This window comes from Amblyomma maculatum, chromosome 11 (genome assembly GCF_055883805.1).
Source record: "Amblyomma maculatum isolate TAMU_Amacu chromosome 11, ASM5588380v1, whole genome shotgun sequence".
Classification (NCBI taxonomy): domain Eukaryota; kingdom Metazoa; phylum Arthropoda; class Arachnida; order Ixodida; family Ixodidae; genus Amblyomma; species Amblyomma maculatum.
The window spans coordinates 24,361,900-24,373,529 of NC_139354.1; the positions used below are offsets into that span (position 1 = coordinate 24,361,900).

Consider the following 11,630-nt stretch of genomic DNA (forward strand, 5'->3'; position numbering starts at 1 on the left):
AAGGTGGCATTCCTTTCCTTCCGAGTCCGGGGACAACGATCGCCTTGTGCGCCTTAGTCGGCGGCGGCGTCATCGTGGGGATTCTGTTCTTCACAACGGTGCCCCCGGTCAAAACGGACTGCGTCACGCCGGCCTGCCGCGAGGTGAGCAGTGACGTCAGCAGTGACGTCAGCATTAACGGCCGAGTTCGCACCCTTTCTCCATCTTCGCTTGAGCGCCATAATGTTGTTCTAAGGGGTGGAGAGGGCTAAACGTGGCGTAGGAGGAGGGGTAGAAAGAATAGGGGAAAACACAGGGAGAAGTGTGCATTGTTCCCTGCTGTCTAGATGACATGAACGGCTGCCATTATCAGCTGTGCGGCATTACAGCCCTGTGCCCCTTTTGGGGAGGTGCGCATAGGCCTAAGGGTGGCGAAGTTCGAACAGTTGCAATACAAGACGCGTACAGCTTGTTACCCCTAAATGTGAAGTCATGGTTCCTGCTTTTAGCAGCATGATTACAACAAAATGAAGGGGTGGCGATGTTTAATTTTCCCCTTGTGCGCCCGCATGTTTTATCCCGTATACCTGGACTGTTCTTGCACCTGTCAGCCGAGTGTACAGCTTATATGAAACTTTTTGCAGCGCTTTACTCTGTATAATGCCAGTCATCCAATCAAACTTAGCGACAGTTTGCGGCATGGTTTTTCAGTTTTGGTGCGTTTATTCGCGCGCGTCAGTTTCCAAGTGTGGCTAATGCAGCCAGTGATAGCACTGTTGAGAACACTCGCTCAAGACTCACAACAGCCTTGCTCTAGCAGCAAATGAAAGAACATCAAAATTAGCAGTGGATCTCGCCTAATATTACCGTTGAAAGCATATCCCGCAGAAAAAAAAAACGCTCACTTTCATCTCACCGTAACCATTGCTTCGAAATGAGACCACCACTGCAAACACTTCAATTTGCTCAGTAAGAGGGCGGGGCCAGAGTTGAGAGGCTGGTGTCATATCTTTGCAAACTCCGAAGGAATGCATAATGAAGTGTGATTTATTTGCGGTTGTACCTCCACCTATGTAATTGTAGCACTTATCTCTTGCAGAGTTCAGAGAATTTTACAGCTACCTGCGCACTTGGGAGATTTGGTACGCGTAAAAATGACCTATAAAAATGATAAAGAAATAAAGCATTCCTTTGGGTATCACACTGTTCATGGCAGCTATGTAGTGACTCACTGTTACTGCTTTAGCGCAGACAATAAGGTGATAATTACCTCGGGGCTAGTATTCCACTTAATAAAATCGCTGTCATTGGTTGTTTAACCACTTTAAGCAGCACTTTCACTTTCAATGCTGGCCATGTCATGGCCTTAGTCCGCTTGTGGTTCCAAGTGAGCTGCTTTACATAACTAGCTCACAAGAACGTACCAGTTGTCCTTGTAGCCGGTCGGAGCGCTTATAGACAGGATGTTAGCTACACTTTCAGGGCCATATTTTCTGCGGTTGGTTGCGGGCTGGACATATAAATTTGGGCTGGAAGGCAAGAACGGGAGGCAGGCGACTGCTATAGAGCAACTCTTCTTTCTACGCGGTGAAGGGAAGCGCACGTTTTTCAACTGTCTCCTCGTTCGTTATATCGTGAGTGGTACGGCCGTGGTTCTTCCAGTACAGTTCTTGCTAGTACGGCCAATCTTAGTTTTGTAGCCTCCTTTATTCTTGTCTTTCGTCATGCCTGACTTTTGTTCATTCGAAACATTGTGCTTAGTCCATATTTATACCATCCTGCACGGTTGTACGGTTTAAAACTAAGACGACTGCCATAACCCTATCACATATTCTGACGTTGGCTCCATCCTCATCCTTGATAAGTGAGCGTTCATTGTTGCTTCTGCTTTTATAAGTGGTCTGGACGGTACCTATTTTGTGTGCAAGACTGTGAGCCTCAAATGCTGGCTTAAACATTGACAATTGTTTGCTCTGCAACCGGAGCGCACAATTCAACCTTAGTGAGCTATACAATTCGCTCGATCATCATGTATTTCCTATTTCCTACTTTCTCAAACCAACCTGCATGAAAGTGACTCCGCGCTTCAGTTCGCTATGTGGGTACATGGCCTTCAAGATGCATTTAACGAGGTTGTAAAAGGACACTTACTGTAACCATTTGTAGGCAGGTGCTCTGTATCGCAAATTTAGGGGAGCTGTTTGGCCCAGACACTTTTATAACCTATGTAGTTACTGCCCTTAAGACACGAGCATGGTCGGTCAGATCACCCCAAAATATGTCCACGCAAATAAGTGTGTGTCCCAATTTCTGAGCTCTTACTCGTTTTCGAGCTTGTGGCCTTTTGCTATGGTCTAACTAACCATATCTCCAGGTTGCTGTCTCTGAGCTACAGAGAATAGACTTCATATTGAGAAGTAGTCGTATTACGCCGCTTAACTGATAGCTTAAGCATTGTTGTTTTCTGCTCTTTACTTCGGTTTATAATGATAATTACCAGCAGTTCACATCATACTAATGCTATGCCTTTGCTACATCAGTATATTAGGACATGTTAATAATTTGTTTGATCACAACTTAGCTATCACATCTTTCGAATAATGAACACCAAAATTTACTTACTTTGAATTAATAAGTTATTGTTTTATTTTTAAAAAATTCCGACGCCACTAAGAGAAATTTCACAAATTACGGGCAAATAAATTTTCATATAACCTGAAACCTCTATGGAATAATTTGCCACTGAGTTTAAAATTGCATGTGTCATTGTCTGCTTAAACTGAACTTGAAAACAATATTTTCCAGTGATAGAGTGAAGTCTCTTTGTACTGCTCCACTGAAAAATTTTCAACATTTTTTTTTTACAAACTCTGCCCTTTCTGTAATTAGGTTTGACAAATGTACGGTTATTCTTCCTTCTCCATAAACTCGTCTCTATATGCCTTTTTTATGAATTTTTATGAGTGTTCGCTGCGCTAAAGGTTTTTTTTACACTATACAGCATCATATATAGCAAAGTGTTTTTTTGTTTTGTTTTGATTGTGTTTTTCTGCCATTCTAGCCTTTGATATATTTGTTATTATATGTGATATTTTCGTGCCATCTAAAACAATTGTTTTTACTACCTAAGTACATTTCCGTGTTGATGCCTGTCTGGTACGTCATTCAGTATTATTCTACGAGGAGGCTGTCACTGTCCTTTCACCTGGGCGTCCTCTCCTCTATACCGATTTCTTGAACCTCTCAACATATGCGTAATAAACTCTTATCTTGAGCTACTAAAAAATGTTGACTTCTAAAGAAAGCACTGAGCGATTGGTGTTGTCATAAAACATGATTTGTATTGAGTAAAATATTTTAGAAAATTTTGCTGCGGCATGTGCCGATCGCGCATACCTTGAAGTAACTCCTTCAGCTGCCAGCGTAGCCAGTTCAGAAATGGTAAACCCGCGGAAGGAAGCCACAGCACTCACTAAAAACGCCGAACACAATATTCTCGTCAAAGATATAATTTTTAGTAATTTATCTTGTCATTTTACCCGTAAACATTATAACTATTACGCTATATGTGTTAGAAAGGACTTAAGTAGACACTTCAGACTACGAATAAGCTAATTCCCAGAAATATTCCCGGCTGCCTTCTGTATAAATAGTTTTAATTTCTTCCTTGACTAAACCCTCTGCCTACAGGTACTATCTGTCCCGAAAGGACGTCTTCTGTTTCATCTTGGCTTGCTGAGCAATCCCGTGTGATTTTACACTCCTACTGTTAGACCTATAGGCAGGACTCCCGCTCTGCTGCCAGCGTACGCATTCATATTGAGCCGACCGTTTGTAGCGTTTACTCTGCCTGCGGAGTGTAGTTAGAATAATTAGGATAGGATTCGTAATTTGTACTTACCGTTACTGGTTACTCATTTAAAACTGACGATGCTTAGGTCACTCAACATGCGCATTACTTTAGTATTCTACCAAAGCAGCATCAGCATGGAAAGGGCAAACTCGGTCAGCTAGAAGAAGGAATATTTGTTGGAATCATCTCTGTACTACTTAAATTCATCTTAGAATGCCGCTATGCTCCCATGACGTTTCCAGCTGACGAGCATGCGCTTGCATTGCAGTTGACTGACAGCAATTGTTTGTAATAATTTAGAATTCTGCACCCGCTCTTGCACAAACTTCACCTATCTCACAGGTCCCAGTCCAATGGGCCGCTTGCTCGGCTCAAGCTGTCTCGACGATTGCAATAAACATGCTGCATAAACATTTCAAGGCGTGTTTGACCGTCTAGAATATTCGCTACCTTGGGATCTCAGCGACGTCATGCGCTCACAGCCACACTTTCTCGTAAAAGTCAGTAAAATAACTTCAACTTTTTTAAACGAAAATTGCAGGGTTACGAAAATCGCCAAGAGGACCTAAAAACCGGTAAAAACCCGACCTCCCGCGATACAACATTGTTCACCCCCTAAAAAGTTCAAAGGCCCGCTAAATTTAGCGGTAAGATGAATTACTTGGCAACACTGCCAGTAGCTGCTATGAAAATCGAGAGGACTACGTTTCATCCTCATGTGGAGTACAGAGATCAGAACTCTAAAAGGAAAAAAAAAAACGTGCATTTAGGGGTGGCAAAAACAAAAGCACAGAAAGCACCAAGGCGTCTATGCAGATATTTATATGCTCAGTGAAGATCAGGAGTAGCCAACTTTGAACAAAATCACCACCACTCAAACTGCTCTTTCCCCCGTGCAGCGTACCATGCATGGAGCCTATGAAAGCGCCGTGGCATAATGACAAGGCAGAAAAGCTCCTACTAAAAGATTTCGAAACCCCCAACTGGCACCAGTAATTTAATTCCAGTTTTCTTGAACATCGATTTTAAATATCACGAAACTGCGGTATATTTCTTTATACTTTTATGGAGATATTCATGGGAATGGTTTGATATTCCGGTTTGCACCTACGCGCCTTTGTTTCCTGTTTGTCTTCGCACATACCTATTAGACTGCCATAAAAAAAATCAATGACGATCGTTTTATAAAGATAGCCAAAATGTTGATTGCAAAATGCTATACATCCTACCGAGGACAGACCTGCGGGTATATTGATTCTTAAAGTGGAAATATACATGAGTTAATCCATAATTTAACATTGAAAAATGCGCTTCTACAGAACTGGTTATGTTATCCAAGCCCATACTTTTCGATTCGTAATGTTTAGGGATAGATTTCCGGTTAATTATATTTTTCTGTCGTGGTCTACAGTTGCTGGGCTACATTGACACCATTGTGGACAGGAAGGTGAAGCCATGCCATGACTTCTATCGGCACGTTTGCGGCCATTGGCTTGGGAACGCGTCGATGCCGGACATGGCTGCCTCCTCCTTCATGGCCGACGTAATGCGCAACTACACCGCCAGGAGGCACCGGGAGCTGATGGCGCGCACGGCCCTGGCGGAGCCCGCAGATTCAGTGTCACGATACTATCGCAACTGCGTCGCCTACCTGAGCGTCTCGAGGACCATTCGAGAAATTGTCGACAAGGTCTTGGAGGTGAGAAGGACGTAGCCGATGCAATGGTTCAACGAGCGTAGCAATTTTTTAAGGAAACTCTGTTTAGCAGGAAGAAAAAAGCTAGCAACACGGCTGCCACCACAGCTATTTACATTAACAGCTATGAAGCATTATATGAGCCCAATGCAGCAAACATGAAAACTCGTGGCGGTGAAAATTTTGTGTTACTAATTATAGCGACACCCGCTGTCCTGTAAACTGAACCCAAAGTTCAAAGTATGGTTATAGATAGACGCATCACCACAACAAATTAGGTTGAAAAAGTGGAGTAGCGAAAATTATTGCACCGAGAGCTGTAGAGAATTGCTAGGTAAAAATAAAGGAGATAGCAAGAGCGTTTGGGAAGGGAAAGCGACAATGAGTCTGACCTTTTATTCATCTATTCAAGATAGAAATAAAAGCGTTTAAAAAGTATATACTAAAAACTCCGTCACTTTCTGAGCGGAAGTCTCCTGACTGGTATGATCAGCTGGCTGCGGTTAACACAGTTAAATGCAAGAACCCCAGGTGGTCGAAATTTCCGGAGTCCTTCCCTATGGCGTCTCTCATAGCCTGAGTTGCTTTGGGACGTTAAGCCCCACAAAACAAACCAAACCAAGACTCAGCGGCAGCTGAGAATCTGCCTTTGTTTACCAATTATGCAAAGGGAAAAAAAGAAATTTGAGCCACATGTATAAATGTATGCTACATTCAAGGGGAATATCCAATTTATTTTAAGAGTACTATATCAATACTTTTGCACTTACAACCAAGAAAAACAGAGAGAACAAGCCTTAAATATATGCCGCCCTAATCCTGTCCGAGCCAACATTCGGATATAACAACCATAGAGTTTCTTACACTAACTAGAGGGAAAGCTGAGGGCGCTGCACTTCAGCCACCATGGGCGCGCTAAGAATCATGGGCCGGTGTGCTACTTGTTGCGGGACAGTCGGTTTTTCTCGGGTACGTGGAGTGGCATTACTGCGATGTTTCTTTTTCGTCATCATCATCATCTGAAGGTGCGTACATAGACCGCGAAAGCCATAGTAGCGAAGGCGCAAAAGCAGACGTCGCCAATAAATGGTTTCTGTTTCCCGAAATGCCACTAAAAACTTCCTTAAGTGATTGCACAACCATAAATATTTTCCTAATGTTTTTTTATTTCAAAGTTTGCCTATTAAGTGCGAAATATTAGTATTTGTGCTGCTCAAAACTAAGCCAATAGGAGAAAGAGCCATCGCTTATATTGAATAAATCTCACACTAACATGCTGTTTATCTCTCTTTTTGCTATTTATAGTCACGATATTTAATCTTAGGACATTATTTACTGTAGAACAACGTTTATCTTTGCATTAGTTTTGGCCAAAAGTTGTAGTTCTGCACTCGGTAGCTCTCCGGCCCATGATGCTTTGAGAGCCCATGGTGGCTGAACTGGCCGTCTGGAAACTCCATGTAAACTCCCATAGACGGCAGCACAGCTTTCCCTCTAGGTAAGAGTAAGAAACTCTATGGTAACAACACTTCCGAAATAAGTTTCGCACTTTTCATTCTTTTCACTCTTTTTTGCCTTTATTCAGGTCCGCTCGACACACGGTGCGTCAGTAATATTATTGTATTATTGAGCTTGTAACTATTCAGTAATTTGATTCTTGCCATAAACTACCGCAAATATGCGGCATTGATGGGCTCCGAAATCTGAACGAAAATACCACATTTCTAGCGAAAAACATTCATTGCAAGGTATGCGTTGCCTTAGCCCCACAATAACTTAATCGGAACAGAGACTGTGTTGCCTAAGGCGGCCAAATATCTGCACTCCGTGTGCGATGCAGTTGGTGCGCGTTGCATTCGATTCGCTTCGTCTCCGTACGGTGCCTAGAAGAGTAGGTGTGCCGACCGGCCAGGTTCAAAGCGTAGTTCCGTGCGCCTCCGCTTCATGACGACGAAACTGGCGCTGCTGTTCTCCGCCCGGCGCTCGCCTACGAATCGTCTGCTGCTTATCGTACTCACATCGCGTGTTTTGCTGAACTCAATTTTGTTTAATAACATTGTTTTCGGAGGCGCAGTCACACAAAATAGTATTTCAAACTCTCACTTTTGCGATCTGGAATAGAAACAATAAGCAGACAACGCAACAATTACTCTTCTGCGTCTGTTTGCCGTCGGTCATATTTCTCATTTAAGCGCCGCAGGGAAGCAGGTGCTTAGTTTTCTGTGAGGAGTGATCAGAATAAAGATATAAAAAAGAAACTTATTTCGCACCATTCTGCAATTCTGGCTACAAATCAACGAAGACGGTCACGTGCGTTTCTTTGTTTTCTGTGATGCGGCATCCCGAACTGTTCAGAAGGTGGCAGCTTGCTCTTCAGCATGCAGACTAGAGGCCGCAGCCACAATCCGTTACGTACGAGTGCTGTTTTTGCGAACAGGTAATTGAAGGGGACTACAAACTTGTCATATAGAGGCAAGGTGTTCTAGAACACTGTACTATAGAAGGCTGCGTCTTTGTTCTTCCATGGTCACACGTCCCACGATCGACCGAAGGCGTCATGCATTCTGTCCAGGCTGTTGCTGCTGTTTACCTGTGAAGAAAGGTGCTGGCTAAACGAAATACGAATTTGATGCGCTTTCGCCGAAGCAAAGCTGCCACGAAGGACAGCCGAGATTTGCATGAGGCAATTCCAGTCGAGGCCGCACCTTTAAGACGGGTTACCACTGTCCACCATGCACGTGTGCAACTTTGCTGACCAGGAAGATTAATGCATGCGCGTGTCATTTAGTGCACTTTCTGTAGTTCAGCTAGATTGTGATTTACAAAACAAGCGTGTACATACGTTAAATTGCATATAATTGTTCCTTGTTAAAGCTGAGCATTGTTTTAATATATTTTGTCATGGCTTATTGATGACGCGGGGCATTTCAAGAACAAATGACAAGAACTAGGAATTACCACAACGGGTTGTACAGTTGCTTATTTAAAAAATAGGGTGCGCAAAAAAAACCTGAATGTAACAAACTTCTATAAACTCCATCTTGCCGCTGTAACATCTCGTCCCTTTCTAATTCCTGGAATACAGTCTGTTTGCAGTAAAGTCATTTGGGCTTAAAACGACTGCAGCGAGTAGTTTTCACTCGTGCGTGGAGACTGTCGGCGACAGCCGTCGCAAGAAAAAGGCCCCCGTGAACCCCACCGGTCGGCAAACCTACACATCTAGCCACTGTAGTCTTCAACTCATGTACGCTGGTTAACAGCGCCGCGCAGTACTGCGTAAGGAAACTGCATGAAGCCATAGCATATACATATGCGTGGGTCCAGAACATACCATCTGGTTGTTATTTCGCGTTCATTCAGAACAGGCGGTGCGAGAGAAGCTTCTGTAGAGAGAGCGAATCCAAAGTTGAGTCCTGATACTCGTACAGTGCTGTTATTGCCAAGCAATCTCCGACCAGCGAGCGCTTATTTTAAGGCATCAAAAAGTCTTCCAGGCTTTATATTCAAATAATTTAAATTACAATACATTTTTTCCACAGGTTTCCGGCACAAACCTACAATCCTGGCTAAGCATGTCCTCCAACAAGACATTTGTCAAGCTGATTGAGTTATCCTTCCTCTACCGGATACATGCTTTCTTCAGGCTAACTGCGGGAACCACACAGAACAAGATATATCTAGCAGTAGACAGATGGAGGTCCTTCAAACAGCGACTGCCGAAGACAGATAAAGATAACAAAGGCAGCAAGTACCTCGCCGCAGTGATTAAAGCCATCGGAAACGATGAAACGGCCATCGCGCCATGCCAGGCTCTTGATGATAGCATTGGACCTAACAAAACACTTTCATCTGATATGGCGTCTGCTCTTATAATACCTCTGACGTCGACATCAGCTGCCGACTGCGCAGAATTCCCGCCCGACCAGTGGATTCAAGGCGCGAATTCCCAGGAAAAAGTAAAGCTGCCGACTGACACAAATGTCCTCGCGAGAAACTTTAAGGCTACATGCAGTGACCTCAAGTCTGTCCTATTGCACCAGATGCTGCCAGTGAGAACTCTGTACCCTCTAGCACTGCTGGCGGTAGATTTTCTTAAACTCGACTTCATGATCACATCCGAATCGAAGACTCCCGCGGCAGAGCTCGTTCAAAGGATTTGCCATCAGGACACCGTGGCCACATTCAAGCACATCTGGCTTCCAGCTCTTACTAAGGTGCTTTCTATTTCGCCGACAATCCCAGAGATAATCAAAGGCTACTTCTCGAAACTGATCGAAATACTTATGACAGACGGTGTCAGATACCCAAAGTGGATGGAATTCAGAGATAGGATCATCGCGATGACAAGAGCGAGTGGAATGCGGATATCTACCTTCAGCAATAGCAGTCTCACAAAGGAAGATACTGACAACAGCCGGTTTCACCAGAGTTTGTAGATGATTGGCAGTGACTGGATTTCCAACAAAGCCGTCGTGCTGAGGCGAACGAAGGTACCAGATGATGTGGACGAGGACACCACGACTGCCGTGGATGGGCAGCATCCGGAATCCCTGGAGCTGCTGCTGATGGCGGACTGGACGACAAACACCATTTTTGTCCCACAAATGTATGCCTTGCCACCGATCTTGTTCGAAGACATAACCGCGGGCAGTTTCGCCAACCTTGCGATGCTCGGTTTCCACATCGCCAGGAAGGTGATGTCACTGTTGGTCGGAATGCGGTCAGTTGTTCCATGGTCCAACGACACAGCCAGCCATTACGCTGAGGCACAGAGCTGCTACGCCAACATTTCTGGTGTCTTCCATGGACGTTTGGACGATGCTCAATTTGACGAGGCCGTTGGGGCGGCTTTGGCATTCAGACTTGTGTCTCAAATCGGGACGTTGGTTGCTAGGGGCACAGTCAAAAGAGATGTCCCGTTCTTTTCACGTGCGCTATTCTTCCAACGCGCTTGCCTTTCGCTCTGCGCCGGTGGAAAGTCGCGCGCGGACTTGAACTCACTGGACCAGGACACTGCGTCCGCAGCATGCACGCTCGCGGTGGGTTCAATTCCGGCGTTCCACCAGACATTCGGCTGCAGCAGTGCGGATCAAATGGCGGCCGCCATGCGCTGCCGTATTTAAAGTTCCGTGGTGGTGTTAAGTAAGACTGCAGTTGCGGCCGAAATGACTCCTCCACCTTCATAGGCTAAAGCTCGTCTGAGGTGTCCGAGTACTTGTAACGACGAGATTCATCGCCAGTAATGACCAATATGTCGGCTGCATTTACTAAATTTGTTCTTTATACAGTAGCCGTTTGTAACGGCAGAAAAGCTTACGTTTGTATGTACAAAAAACTTTGCCTTTTATTGCCGGTGCCGCTGTTTCTTCTAACCTGGCAGACTAGAGTACTGGCTCCGGAATTGGCATTTCTTTGGAGACGCAATATAAACTCCCATGAGCCGTGCGATGCGATCTTAGAACACATTAAACAACCTGGCACAGCCGGAAATATTCGAAAATATTAATGCGCCCGTCATGGGACATGCGCTGTATTAGGAATCAAAGCGATATGATCTCATGGCTCCCTGTACATGGCGTTCGAGTGTAGTTCTAAGCGGCGTTTTAATGTAACGCGCAACTGCTCAAGTTCATAGCACAAATATCAAATGGGTGAACGGCGGCGTTCAGTTTGGCAGAAAATTTCAATTCGTTAAAAAAATTCTTAAAATGGGTTGTTCCAAATACGTAGATCGCTTGAAAAGAGCAACAGGCTTTCAGCCCCAGAAAATGTGAGTTACTGTAAATGAATGTTTGTTTATTAGTTGCATAGCAGGATTACTAATTAACTCCTGCGGTGTGCCAGCTTTTCGTAGCCGGAACCAGAATGTGTCTTAGCGTTTTCGTGAAAAGAAAAAAATGGTTTGAATTAATGCTGCTGGAATAATTGGTCGTTCGTTTCCGAAAGGTTTCTTCTACCGCTATCACCAGTGCTACCATCTGATATGTTCTGGTACTAGTAATACTACTGCTCACTATCACTGACCATAGCGGCGGTGTGGTAGCTCACGCGACGTGCGTCGTTCGCTCCCCATTTAGCAGCAAGTGGTGCTATAAAGCGAGT

At 44.5% G+C, this 11,630-nt stretch overlaps 1 protein-coding gene across 1 annotated transcript; it reads left to right on the plus strand.

The window, feature by feature from the left end:
• The first annotated feature begins 9,203 nt into the window (after positions 1-9,203).
• LOC146173167 (uncharacterized) lies at positions 9,204-10,993 on the plus strand. The gene has a single exon (XM_084584000.1). The coding sequence runs from the start codon at positions 9,965-9,967 to the stop codon at positions 10,649-10,651; it is 687 nt and encodes a 228-aa protein (XP_084440126.1). The 5' UTR covers positions 9,204-9,964; the 3' UTR covers positions 10,652-10,993.
• Positions 10,994-11,630: the final 637 nt, after the last annotated feature.

Excerpts from the sequence above, each read along its gene's own strand:
- LOC146173167 (XM_084584000.1), top strand. The coding sequence starts at position 9,965 with ATGATTGGCAGTGACTGGATTTCCAACAAAGCCGTCGTGCTGAGGCGA.